This window comes from Barbus barbus (assembly GCF_936440315.1).
Source record: "Barbus barbus genome assembly, chromosome: 13".
NCBI lineage: Eukaryota > Metazoa > Chordata > Actinopteri > Cypriniformes > Cyprinidae > Barbus > Barbus barbus.
Genome location: NC_136741.1, coordinates 10,546,328 through 10,560,689, shown reverse-complemented (window position 1 = coordinate 10,560,689; position 14,362 = coordinate 10,546,328). Strand labels below are relative to the sequence as shown.

At 38.8% G+C, this 14,362-nt stretch overlaps 1 protein-coding gene across 6 annotated transcripts; it reads right to left on the bottom strand.

Annotated features, from left to right (window-relative positions):
- Positions 1 to 1,736: 1,736 nt before the first annotated feature.
- Positions 1,737 to 12,260, bottom strand: LOC306878765 (mRNA export factor-like; the record flags this gene model as incomplete). Of its 6 annotated transcripts, none has more annotated exons than XM_079431288.1 (13): positions 12,224 to 12,260; positions 11,732 to 11,827; positions 11,551 to 11,655; positions 11,236 to 11,328; positions 8,553 to 8,639; positions 8,346 to 8,432; positions 8,069 to 8,140; positions 7,734 to 7,841; positions 6,171 to 6,277; positions 5,319 to 5,394; positions 4,978 to 5,172; positions 4,044 to 4,129; positions 1,737 to 2,237 (listed from the first exon to the last, which is right to left on the bottom strand). In XM_079431288.1, coding segments are annotated over exons 2-13 (1,107 nt in total). In that variant the 5' UTR covers positions 11,822 to 11,827; positions 12,224 to 12,260. The 6 variants fall into 6 exon arrangements, with proteins under 6 accessions (XP_079287414.1, XP_079287412.1, XP_079287413.1 ...); XM_079431286.1 differs by having other exon boundaries at positions 12,147 to 12,252; XM_079431287.1 differs by having other exon boundaries at positions 12,143 to 12,246.
- Positions 12,261 to 14,362: the final 2,102 nt, after the last annotated feature.

Below are 14,362 nucleotides of genomic sequence, written 5' to 3'. Positions count from 1 at the left end.
TTTGTATGCATGTTGGTTTCAAAGGGTTTTTAAAAACGTTACAGTACTTAAAAAACTACACTTACGACTCTAATATGCATATAACATTAAAGTAAAAACATTTTCTGTTTAAGTAAAATGTTTTTTGTTGTTGTTGGTTGGTAAAGACATTTTACAACCTGAACTTTGCCATGTTATAAAAAGGTTAAATGATCTAACATTTAGGAGACTTATAGACCATCTTTCTCTCTCTGCATGTTTTTCTCACGTTTGTTGCCCTACTTGACCTGGGCCCATCTTCACAAAACATTTTATCTCACCACTAAAGAGTTCTCCTAAATAGCAGTAAAAGTTTTTCTCTTAACACAAAGCTGCCGAGACAAGCCTTTACTGAGGAATAGAGAGAAGTCTTAAGGCCCGTTCACACCAAGCATGATAACGATAAAGATATAGTTCTAAAAATCGTTCTGAGTATTAAAGAATAGCAGAGTCCACACCACAACTATAATGATAAAGGCACAAAGAAACAATATCTTTGGAATCACTTCCAGAAGGATTTTTTTTCAGCTGATGAATGATAAAAACACTGACAGCCAATCAGAATCCATCCTGCTATAATGTCCTCGAGAATTTAAAGCGGCAGACGCTGGTGTGTACACTAATATCGTTATCTTTATCGTTATCGTGTTTGGTGTGAACAGGGCTTAAGAGTAAGGGTGGGGTTAACCTTGTTGCTGTGGATGATGTCAGCATGCTTACTAACAATGGACACAGTGATTGGCTGATAGGAGAGGGGCGGGGTCTTCATCAGAGATTTATTCATAGAAATATTGCAGAGCACAATGTTGCCATATTCAAATAAAGGTTTTAAAATAAAAATGTTAATTGCCACATTCAAATAAAGATTTTAAATGCAGGAATTGTATGCCTGTGTGTTCAACTAATTGTCAGCCTGTATGCTTCTCGTAAACAAATTTGTGAATATGCATATAAACAGCCTTTTAATTAAAGTAGAATAATCATGCCTGATAGTAAGACATGAAACAGAAAACCAAACTAGACGCAAGAACAACTGTTACTTCTCCAATTGGTTAATGAAAACAAGTCCGAGTCTCTATCCATTAGGCCACGACTGCCCCTTAAAATGCTTTGTGGAATACTTTTAACAGCAAAAGGGCTGTTAAAATCACTCACACCCAGCACGCTCCCTCTTTGAACTGTTGCCGTCTGGTCGACGCTACAGAGCTCTGAGCACCAGAACGACCAGACACAGGAACAGTTTCTTCCCTCAGGCTATCCATCTCATGAACACTCAACAATAAATGTGGAACACACAACTATAATACACTATCCATTCACCACAATCACTAATTTTATCTTTATTTCCTCATTTCTAATTTGCACATACTTGACCTGTACATACATAGTTGTCTATATTATATATTGTGTTTCTGCTGCTTTGTACATTGCCTTTTGGTTAATTGTTGTTATTCTTTTATTATCTGTGACCTGTCCTGTTGCTGTCTTTCTGTTGCACTGTGGAGCTTCTGTCACTACAACAAATTCCTTGTATGTGTAAACATACTTGGCCAATAAAGCTCATTCTGATTCTGATTCTAGAGCAAAAATTTAGGAGTCCTAAATTTAGGACTGACACGCCCATTATTTTTAAGATTTTCTCCTAAATCAGCAAGTTATGAGCTACTTTTAGCCTTAAGATGTTTTGTGAATACGGGCCCTTATTGACAAAAGTTTTTCAAGATTTTTCAATAATTTCACTTTATTATTCAGTGCTTTGTCGATGACAGTGTCTAAGAGCAATGTGCATGTATTAAATATACACACCTACACACATAAACACACACACAAGACAATAAGACAAGCGCAATGTCAAAATGCAGAGAAAGCTTGACAGATTTATTATTGGGTTACACAATTTGATTATACACCAAGCATAAAGAAAAGTAAAGGTGAAAATGCATTTCCTTTGTAAGGCAGTATCAACAAACAAAAGACTTGCAAGTAACGATGAACTTCAAGAAGAAAAAAGGTACACCAGTTACACCAGAAATGCTGAAGCATGGCTTCCTTACTCGTATCAAAAGCCACTGCTCACATCATTGCTTATGAGCAGTTGGCCACCTTCTGATTGGTCCATAAAAATTACACATTACCATGCCATTGGTCCAGGTGTCTCTCTCTCCCATATTTACATACAAACGCAGGTCTTCCGAGATGTGATGCGAAGCTTGACGAATCTAAAGACAAGGAGGGGCAGGCGTCAGTCAATAGAACATTCTGCTTTTCAAATCAGATTTATTTTTGGTTTTGTTTTCCCCATGAATGAAAGCGCACACATGGTTGAGAGAAGCATAATTCTTAGCATTTATTCAATCTTTATTCTCTGATAGGCCAATTCCAATGGTTCCACGTTTTACAGGTCATTCTCTTGTATTGAGAGATTTATCTAAAAAAATAGATTAGTGACCAAAATTATCATATATCTTCATCTGCATATAATATCCATGCAAACAGTCATCAAACACCTGATAGTAATCAATTTCTCAGTACAAGAGGAGAAATGCAGGCACAGACTATGTCATTTTCTTAAATCAAACTAGTAAAAATATTTCAATATTTTTGCTGGAAGCAAAATGTTTGATTCCTCACAAAAAAAAAAAAACACCCCTCTCAAAAAAATTACAACTTTCAAAGTACTATATATTCTAAAACTAATACGGTTTCCTTTGCACCGTATTTATAATATTGAAAATTCAGAAGTATTTAAGCTTATATTCTGTATAAATTGCAGTGTTGCACAGAGCAGCATATGCCACTGCAAAACAGCACATCTGTGGTGCTATACAGTGTCATCAGATGTTTCTAAAGAACAATGGTCTGATTGACTCCCAAATATGTCTGTAAGTGTCTATCATTTTACTGTCTGCCTTGCAAAGCTATCGAACGTTAATCAAATTAAAGGTGCAACGGAGACTGATGTGACAAAAATAGTTGCAATTTAGAACAATTTAAGCAGATTTCATCCAAGAAAACCAAAATCATTAAAAGCATGCTTCCTTGCAGAATACCAGTAGAAAAGTAATTTATCCATTATAAATCTTTCCATTTTGTAGCTTATATCGTAATGTCTTTTCAATTATTTACATAAAATAAAAATGTAGACTATGCAAAATGTGAAGCATTAAATTAAAAGTGGAGTACTGAATCGCTCTCTTCAGTTCATTACTCGACTAATGGAGTCACCTGCTATTAGCTTACATATCATTAAGAGTCGATACACACAAATCAGAGTTTGTGCGGTCAGTGCACAGGTCGCAAGTTATTTTTAATCCCAATATTTGTATGGGAAATGTTGTGTGTAGTTTTTAAAGCCTATTTTGTGCACACAACGATTGTACATCAGGCCCCAGAAGTTTCAAGAATTGTGTATTCTTCAGTAAAACAACAATTGAGGGGACAGTAAAAGTAAGAGATGTGTTAATGCACATGCTATACATTTTATATTTCTAGCATTTTCTTTTTTTTTTACTATGACTCATTTCAAATCATGCAAGTTAACTTATGGCTCAACTGGAAGTTTGCTGAGGAACCCTAGCGGCCCTGGCCTTCTGGTTGAGAACAAACAAAATGGACTAAATTATGAAACAGAATAGAAACTACTATCACAGCTAAAAAGATGAATATTACTAAAGCACTGCAAAATACAATATTAATTGCTCGCAAATAGTTACGCTGACTTTTCATAACATGGCTTTGATTTATAACTGCTTTCCAATAAAAATAAAAATCACCATTATAGTCAATCAATACATAATCCACTCCAATCCTGAACATTTAAAAATCAAACTGAAGTAGAACCTCATTTCTATATAGCATTTAAGAAAAGATATGTTTCTTCAGAATTCATCCCTGTGAGCTAAGAGCAACTTATTAATGCACCATGAGATACCAAAGGAGGACTCAGCGCAAAAGTCAGCGCAATTCAGGCAGCACACCCGCCCCTGACCGGTGAAAGACACCTTCTTTCCATCTCCCTCTCTCACCATTTCTTGTTCCGAGGCTTCAGTTCCTCAGCTGCATTCCTCAAGAAGATGTAATTCTTTTTCTGGGGATTGTAATATTCATGTCCCTGTGACACAAACAGAAGTAATAAAAGTGAGCAGAGATCAAATTGATTGTCAGTTCACTAAAAAGAAACCGTTGCAATAAGGATGAAAAAGAACTTCAGTCAGTTCTAATTAACCAAAATAATACCAAGTCAAAAACAAAACGCCCCAATTTTAATGACCGTAACAATATCCCTGATTCACTTTTTCATTTTTTTTCCAGCTGAATAATAAAAAATATTGACAACCAATGAGAGTGCGCCAAGTCCAACTTGAACCAACACGGTTCAAGACCCCTGGATTCAGTGCAGCAGAATTAAACTGAATCCAGGGGTCTTGAACTGTGTTGGTTCAAGTTGGACTTGGACTTATTTTTGAACAGAAGAATGCATCTTATGTAAGCTCTCCCAAGGAAAGCATCTGATTGGTGTCTGCTGGACCTGAATCCAGTATAATAAACAGGTCTTCTGTCATAAAAATTGGTTGAGTAGTCAATCAGGCAACCCATAGACTAGTGTGTTTTGAATGTAGTTATTCACATTACTAAAAGCAATTATTTTAATGCATGTTCATCGTAAGTATTATATAAATGTCTATTTTCTCTTCATATTTTAAATATACTTTTATGAAATTGACTATAGGAGCTTAAGTGAAGCTTAATCTATCAAATATCCTAACTGACTATAACACATACGATACCATAACTTTTTGTATGTCAACACACAAAACTTAAAATCTAAATCTAACTTAGAAATGATCAGCAAGTGATTTTATTTTCTTGGACAGTCAAAAAAATTTTAATTTGTGAAGTTAATGATAATTCATTGAATGTTTTGTATTGAGTAAAATGTTTAATGTATTGAGATTGTACCTTAGACCAGTCATAGCTGGAAGCATAGGCAAATATGTTCCCATTGTTATTGAAGCAACAAGCTGTTATTGGTTGATCTAATTGTTCAGAGGTCTTCAGCTTAGTGCGGGCATCTTTATCCCAGAAACTGAAGCGCCCATCAGAGCCTACTGTCGCCAGAGTGCCATGGACAGGGTGAAAGGAGATAGCGTTCACCTACAACAGAGAAACAAACAGCAAGTGAAGTGTTTATTTTACAAGTACTATTTATTACTGAATATTGTCTTTCATAACCTCAGACTAGACTAATTGTCCAAGCAATCCACTGCATTTCAAAAATACACAAAACCTAGAACACTCACAGCATAAATATCTTGGGGTGTGGCAGTATTGGTTCCGTTGGACCTGTGGCACTTAAAGGTGAAATTGTCCTTGGCTCTAGGTTAAAAAGTGAATATTAGTAAGACAGAAAGATACATATTCGATATTACATTAAAAAACTGATTCTTGCTCAAGTTACTTGTTAAAATGAGTTGAATTTTTGAACATTTGTGTCACAACTTCATTTCATAATATTCATAACATACTTCTGTAACATTTAGGTTAACAATTTTTTGTTGGGACTACATGAATCATTTCTGTTGAAATGACATGGACAGTAGATCTGTAGTTACCAGCATACTTTACTGGATCAGAAGAGTAAAGGCCATTGAGAAATTCTAGCACCTTACAAAATAAATACGACCTCACGTTGTGTCAATCACGTTTACACACTGCCTCAAAACCTTTCATCCGTCATTTACAAATTTGCATCAGGTTCGATTTTCTGCGTTTTCGCATCCGTAGCAAGCATTTTGATAGGAAAGGATGGTGAATACGAAAAAACTCAATTTTCAAAATTTCAGAATCAGTGTGCAAGGACCTTAAATCTTGAAATTTAATTTTATGTTTTTCAGAGACTCCCTTTACTGAATGTGATTGTTTTAATATGCTAACATGCTATTCTTAGTTATTATCTAACACAATAACTTATTTAGTTGGTTCAACATAACTTTATTTAACTTGCTTTAGTCTCGTTGTACAAACCTAAACTAATTGGTGTGAAAAAGTTTTCCTTGATTTAATTTGATTAAACTTTAAGTGTATTGCTTTTAAATTTCTAAACCAGACATGAATTATTTGTGGATTGGAAAGAAGATCAGATACAGACTCACGGGTTAGGTGGGTTTATGTAATGAATGGCAACTCTTCCCTCGATGCTGCCCAGTGCAAAACCAGTTGGTTTACTCTGCTTGTCTTTAAAGATAGCCACACAGCGGTGCTATTAAACAAAACACACAAGTTACAATACACCTCAATGGTTAACAACAATATCTGCAGAGAAGAATAAATTAAAATCATGGTGAAAATGGGATATGAATCAACACAAAAAACAGGGTTGAGATCTTACACAGGGCAACTATGGAGATGTTGGTGAACTAAAGGTTCAATGTAGGCGAGTAATGATTCACTCATTTTCAATGAGAAAATCACTTAAAATTCCTGCCAATTCATAAATAACCAAGTTATATTTTTTCATGAGTTTGTGGGCTTAATCTATTCAGAATGGTAAATATTGAATTAATTGTAATTTGTTGAAATATGTATAACAGCTCAAAGCAAAAATATTCATTCTAAATTTGCTTAAAGAATTTCTGTTTTTTTCATAGTCTGGCAGCAGATAAAAGTAAACGATTATAAACGAATGACGCGACGCGAATTGAGCGTTCCGGGCGTTTGACGCGCGAAACGCGTGATTCGCGCAAATTGAAAAATCTGAACTTTGGCGGATATTCGCGCCACGTTAACCAATCAGGAGCTTGCTCTAGTAGTGACGTGATTACGACGTAGCGAGCGGAGGGAGAAATCCGAAACAACAATGGAGGACAAAATAATCGTCGCTGTATGTGGACACCCGGCCGGAGCAGTTATATCCTATTGCAAATACACTCACAATAGTGTATTAAAAAAAATATTTATATGTCAGCCATTTCGCAACGAGACTGGAGCCGCCTGGCAGAAGCCCCTCCCTGATTCGCGTCTGTTGTTCAAGCGTCCAACTACGCGCGAATAGCGCGATTTATTCGCGCAAGTCGCGTCTGGTGTGAACGCACCATTAGTGTCATTATTAGTGCATTCACCTGTCATACCGACGATCAGGGTTCAAGACTAATTCGGAGCAGGGTGGTTAGGATTGTGTTCGAGGAAACAATGTTCAGCAGCATTTTTGAAAAATCGCTTATTGCACCTTTAGCAGCTGATTACCAGCTGAACAGGTACATTCGTCTTTTTCAATGCCGGCAAATCTACCGGAAGGTGAATACTGCCACCCACTGCACGTCACCGGCATGACGGCTGACATTAAATAAGGATCGGGCTTTAGGGAGATCAGCTCGGGACATCCCTAGTATTAGTAGATGCTGGAATTGAGAAACTGATTAATGAATTCTTCAGAAGTTTTTTTTCATTATTAGTTTATGTCAACTAATGTAGTTAACTAATGTTAACACCTTGTTGAACCTTACTGTAAAGTGTTACCACAAACATTGTGACAATACACAATTAAATAAAAACATTATTATTCTAATTTGCATGCTATAGTAATAATACAGTATTTTATATCAAATGCTAATTAAAAGACAATATTTATTATCCCCCCCAAGTCACATTATTCTTTGATTAAGTCTTTAACTTGCCATTTAATTACTTCAAAAATTTAGTATTTGACCAACACTGACCTGATGCTTCAGAGGGGACTCTATACGTCGAAACTCTGAAGGCTGATTTTCCAACTGGTAAACTATAAGACCCCGTTCAGCAGTGGCTACAACGGCCATAGGATATACCTATAAGAGAACAAAAAGATATCCATAAAATGTTTCAGAATATAATCTCTGCAAAAACAGCTTTATGTACACTAAGAAAATATTAGAGCTCATATGTTCACTTTGCTAACGTGCGCTCACACACAATCAAAATCAGCAATCCACTACACTGCAAGAGTGAGATGTAAAAGAGCTGCCCCAACTTATACTACAACAAATTCAGTTTAGTTCAAATCGCACTCCTTTACCACATCTGCACAGTAACACCTCTCTGGCATCTGCAGGGACATCATGGGGTTTGGGGAACGTGTATCCCAAAACTGTCAAAAATGAGAGGCAGAGAAACAGTTGTTAATATATTCAAGGCTGCAATATTTGGTCAAATAAATATTTTGCAATTATTTTATCAAATACTGTGACATAATAAATGTTTAACACTAATAAACATTAATGCTAGGCCATATCAGGATTTTGATTTTAGTTCCACTCTGCTGGCCTAAGGGTGGTGAAGATGGGTTCCAGTACCTTCAGTGTTTTGTCCCAGCTGCCAGTCATAATACAGTTGTAGTTTGGTGCTTTAATCCAGTGAATTGTCCTGATTGGGCCTTCATGCTGGTCAAAGGAAAAGATTGTAGGACCCGTTAATCATATTGTAAAAACCAACACAACCGAAATGCATATATTAAAATTAGGAACATAAGAATATATTAGGAACACAAATTAACCGCTTACTTGTGCTACTTGAATGGTCTGATTGCTGTTCAGATCCCACATCTTGGCAGTTTTGTCACAGGAGGCTGTAAAGACTTTACTGCCATCCTGTTAACAAAACAAGCAAAATCAGGTAAGAAGATGCCTCATATCAGGAAGTAGTAGTCATTCATAAAGAATACAGGACACAGAAATATTCGGTTCTACTACTGTTTGTGTAGAGCAAAAATTCTGACCAGAATACCCACGTGCAAACAAGCAAAAAAACCTGAAAATATTTATAAATATATTTTTATTTGTGATTTATAAAATCACAACCCTGTTACAAAAACTCATGTATCTCTCCTGTTTTTCAGCAACATTGTAGAGCAGGGGTCTTGGCTGTACAGCAGACCAGCTTGGTTCCGACCGGACTGCGAAACATAATCGCAATGATAGCACCATTTTACTGTTTAAAGGGAAGGGGAATGTGGCCAAGTATGGTGACCCATACTCGGAATTTGTACTCTGCATTTTAAACCATCCAAGTGCACATACACCTGGAGCAGTGGGCAACCATGTTGCAGCGCCTGGGGAGCAGTTGGGGGTTTGGTGTCTTGCTCAAGGGTCTCACCTCAGTCGTGGTATTGAGGGTGGAGAGAGTGTTGGCACCTACAATCCCTGCCGAACCTGAGACCCACGACCTTCGGGTTACAAGTCCGACTCTCTATCCATTAGGCCACGACGGTTTAAAGTGAGCAGAATGTAACAACAGAACAGTACACACCAAACTCTCAGGGTTGTTTATTGTAATGACCTTTCGATGCTATATCCTCTAATATTTATCTAGAGCCAAACACACTTCGAGCCCTCCATACACGTTGCTTCTCTCCCAAATTTAACAACAGTAGCAGAAACACAGAGCAGCAAAATAGATTGATAATTTTGCTAAAACACTGCAGAAAATAGAACGCAGCAAATACAATTGCTTTTATTCATCACAGAAATAAACCAGGTTTGTGAGTTTTGTTTCCATCTACATTTAACATTATTCAGCAGCATGTTATAAAAGAGCTTCTCATAATAATGTCTAAATTATTTGTAGATGGAAAGGAAAGACAGCTAAAACTTTTAAATTACCAGTTAACTTTGTTGTCTGCTCATGATGAAGGCGTGTTGATTATAGCGTTTGCACCTAAGTCACGGTTTGGCCAGTTACCTGGATGCACAGCCATATTGGAGATACTTGAATGGATTGCACAGTTAATGTACCACTGAAAGACGTTGCTCCACTAATTTATGATGTCTAAACCACAGAAAAAAATGTGTGGAAGCTGCTCATATAGATCATATAGAAAAGGACTTAGTAAGCAGGAAAGGCCGCAATATTTTGACAAAATAAAGTTAATAGGTGGTAACGATCCATACGAGCTGGCTCCTTTGGCTCCTAGAATACAATAATAATAATAAATATAGCACCATTAACTAAATAGGCAGTTGTGGCCTAATGGTTAGAGAGTCGGACTTGTAACCCGACGGTCACGGGTTCGAGTCTCAGTACAGGCAGGAGTAGTAGGTCTGGAAGTGAATGTACAGCCCTCTCTTCCTTCAGGCACTGGAGCAAATAACTGCCCACTGCTCCGGGTGGTGTGTGGGTTCACTACTCACTGCTGTGTGCGCACACTTGGATGGGTTAAATGCAGAGCACAAATTCCAAGTATGGGTTACCACACTTGGCAAATGTGTCACCACACCCTAAATATCAGACAGTTTTTTGCACTCTTCTGCTTGATTTTTTATAACTTTTGGCAGTCTATAGTACTCCAAATGTTTCTCCTGATTCGACCAATTAGTACAGCCCAAAACATGACAATTTATCATTTTCACCAGCAATAATCAGCAAAATTCTGTTCGTTTCAGCAGCAATAGCTATGTTTCCACCCAAAGATTTAAATTAAACTCATGCACAAAACTGGAATATCGCATAAAACATTTGCGAATAAAGCACAGTTTCCATCCAACGAGTCAAAGAGAACAAAATCGTCACTTCCTCGTAAACTGGCAATAAATATCACTAAGAAAACTAGGAGAAGCCACTGAATTTAATAATTTTCATATATAATAAATTACTTGCGCCTCAGAGTGAGCAGACGAAACAATAAATGCAGTCATTGCTTTCGGAGGTGGATGCCAGCTGTTTGGGAACGCAGTCATGTAAGACAGTAATTATACAGAATTACTTTGACAAAAAAGTTTTCTCAGGCATTTCAGAACGACCATAATAACATACAGATGCTGTGAACGAGATTTGTCCGCTGGTTAGTCAAGTTATCCCGTCTCATAGTGCAAAGTAACATGACTTTTTTGATGCGCATGGAGGAATTTCTGTAAATGTGTTTCCATCGTAGTGCATGCGCATTTAAATATCTGATGTTAACTTTTATATTCATATCCAATTGGATTAAACTAAAGATTTAGTTTTTTTTTAATTCTCAGACACCACAGCCTAGAATCAGAGGCAGTATTAACGCTTTTATTCTGTGACAATGGGTCTATTCTGTGTTCTGTGGTTGTGCACAAGAACAATTTGAAGATTTGCTAAACTGTGCCAAGTGACTGCATTTCTTAGACATATACATATATTTTCATTAAAATGTTACAGAATGTTGGCTGGCTGACGTCCTTAAATAGGTGACTAATATTTATAATGTGTAAATGATCTTACATCACTCCAGCACACATCCAGCACTGGGCCTGTGTGCATCTGCTGGGCTTTAGGGACAGTCTGACCATTATCTTGAACCTCCCAGCACCGCACCTGAGTATATGCAATACATGCAATTTTATCAGTTACATTACAAACTGACAGAAAGGTTGTTTTGACACATCTTTCAAAGATATTTCATCAACTATAAATGAGATGCAATAACATATTTCTAAGTGAAATTTACAGTCAAGATTGTACAAATATAGAAATAGTGACAGAAACGCAAGTGAAAAAAATTTCAAGATAAGAGAAATGGCGATGTCCAAGGCTTACGTCATTGGCCCACGAGCCTCCGATGAGAAAGTTCCCAGGCATCGTAAGGGGACTGAATGCCAAGCAGCTTATACTGTCATCGGGTGGCGATGTTACTTCAACATCCTGTTATCAACGACGCCTCAAATTAATTAGCATGCACAAAAGCTTACTTGTAAATATATTATATATCTGTATATACCTTCATTGGATTATGACTGTCTGTGGTGGTGGTGCCAAATACACCTGTTCCCCCGGACCCAAAGCCCGTGTTCGTCCCGAATAAACTCATTTCAATCTGTTAATCATCATAACAAGAATGAATCAGCGGCACAAACAAAATAACATTAACACGTGACAACTACAATGCCTTCACTAATTCAAATTATTTTAACGTTAATATTAACAAACCGCTACTATTCTTAAAGTGTCCAAAATTAATCTGGTAAATTAGTCAGATTATGAAGTGAAATATTAAATTCTACTTTACTTTTAACGTTACATGCATACAACCAAAATGCAGCCAAAAGCAAATACAGTTAAATTACAGGCCGGGGCAGCCTTTACATTAAATACAATGATCGATCAAAATATCGTAATCAACTAAACTCACTAACTGTCTTAGAGATATTCGTTTATTCCCATAAAACCGGTTCCCGCTTCTGAAACGATATATACACACACACACACGCACTGCTATAGCACTTCCGTCGCTCACTTATTGAGGGCGTGCTTTGATGATGTCATCGTTTGGTTTCCAAATTCGAATTTTTATTTCAGTTTATTATTATTATTTTTTTATACATTACAACATTTCTGTCGTGAACAAAGAACATACGAAACATATTGATATATTGATATTGGGATATTCTATGCAAGTCTAAAAAGATAACATTAAAAAATAAAATAAATAAATAAATAATGAGCTGCAGAATCCCATTTCTGAATTTCTGCAAAGAATGCGTCTTTAGAGTGCAGCCTAAAATTACAAAAAAAAAAACGTCGTAAAACCTCTGTAACGTCGACCAGACGGTAACAGTTCAAAGAGGGAGTGTGCTGGATGTGAGGGGTCCAGAGTGATTTTACCAGCCCTTTTGCTCACTCTGGATAAGTACAGTTCTTGGAGAGTGGGGAGGGTTGTACCAATGATTCGCTCAGCAGTCCGGACTACCTTCTGTAGTCTTCTGTGGTCAGATTTGGTAGCTGAGCTGAACCAGACAGTTATTAAAGTGCAGAGGACGGATTCAATGATGGCAGAGTAGAACTGTTTCAGCAAGTCCTGTGGCAGGTTGAACTTCCTCAGTTGGTGAAGGAATTACAACCTCTGCTGGGCCTTTTTCAAAATGGACTCAATGTGATTGTCCCACTTCAGGTCCTGAGAGATGGTGGTGCCCAGGAATCTGAATGACTCCACTGCAGTCACAGTGCTGTTCATGATGGTGAGTGGGGGGAGAGCAGGGGGGTTTCTCCTGAAGTCCACGGTCATCTCCACAGTTTTGAGCGTGTTAAGCTCCAGGTTGTTAAGACTGCACCAGACAGCCAGCTCCTTAACCTCCTGTCTGTAAGCAGACTCGTCACTGTCCTGGATGAGGCCGATCAGTGTAGTGTCGTCTGCAAACTTAAGGAGCTTGACAGAGGGGTCTTTAGATGTGCAGTCGTTGGTGTAGAGGGAGAAGAGCAGTGGGGAGAGAATGCAGCCCTGAGGAGCTCCAGTGCTGATGGTTCGAGTGCTGGATGAGAATTTTCCCAGCCTCACTAGGCAGCAGCCTGTCTGTCAGGAAGCTGGTGATCCACTGACAGACGGAGGTGGGGATGGAGAGCTGTGTCAGTTTATTCTGAAGGGTGTCCGGGATGATGGTGTTAAAAGCGGAGCTGAAGTCTACAAACAGGATCCTCACATAAGTCCCTGGTCTGTCCAGATGCTGCTGGATGAAGTGCAGTCCCATGTTGGACAGGAGAGGCCTCAGGAGTGCAGTGTGCAGCCCACACGCTCAAAATGGCGACCGCCATTAAAGGAAGGGCAGCAGAGGGTGGCAGGACCTCTAAGATGGCGGGGCTTGAGAGCGCTGACGTCACCGGGATGCCTGCAGCTCTCACCGACATCAGTGGTAAGTCCATCACACTAGCTATCAGTCTTTTCAGTCTTGGCCCAAGGCTCAGGCATGGCGGCCATCTTGGCCGAGGACTTAGGCGTGGTGGCCATCTTGGCCGGGGACTCAGGCGTGGCGGCCATCTTGGCCAGGGAATCAGGCATGGTGGCCATCTTGGCCAGGGACTCAGGCGTGGCGGCCATCTTGGCCAGGGAATCAGGCGTGGCAGCCATCTTGGCCGGGGACTCAGGCGTGGTGGCCATCTTGGCCAGGGAATCAGGCGTGGCAGCCATTTTGGCCAGGGAATCAGGCGTGGCGGCCATCTTGGCCAGGGAATCAGGCGTGGTGGCCATCTTGGCCAGGGAATCAGGCATGGCGGCCATCTTGTGGGGAGACTCTGGACGATCAGCTGAGACGTGACGAGATTCTGGAAGATCAGCTGTCACTTGACGAGATTCTGGAAGATCAGCTGAGATGTGACGAGACCCTAGAATGGCGGCCATTTTGTGAAGAGACTCTTGAGTGGCGGCCATCTTGCAATGAAGCTCTTGAATGGATGTGAAGACATGTTGTGAAGAATCTCTTGAGTGGCCAGCATGACGTGAGCAGGCCCTGGAGTAGCAGACATGATGTTAGCAGTCTCTGGCTTGGCAGACATGATCTGATCAGGCTTTGAATTAGTAGACATGATGTTAGCAGTCTCTGGCGTGACTTGTATAATCCCAGACATAACGTGCAAACAC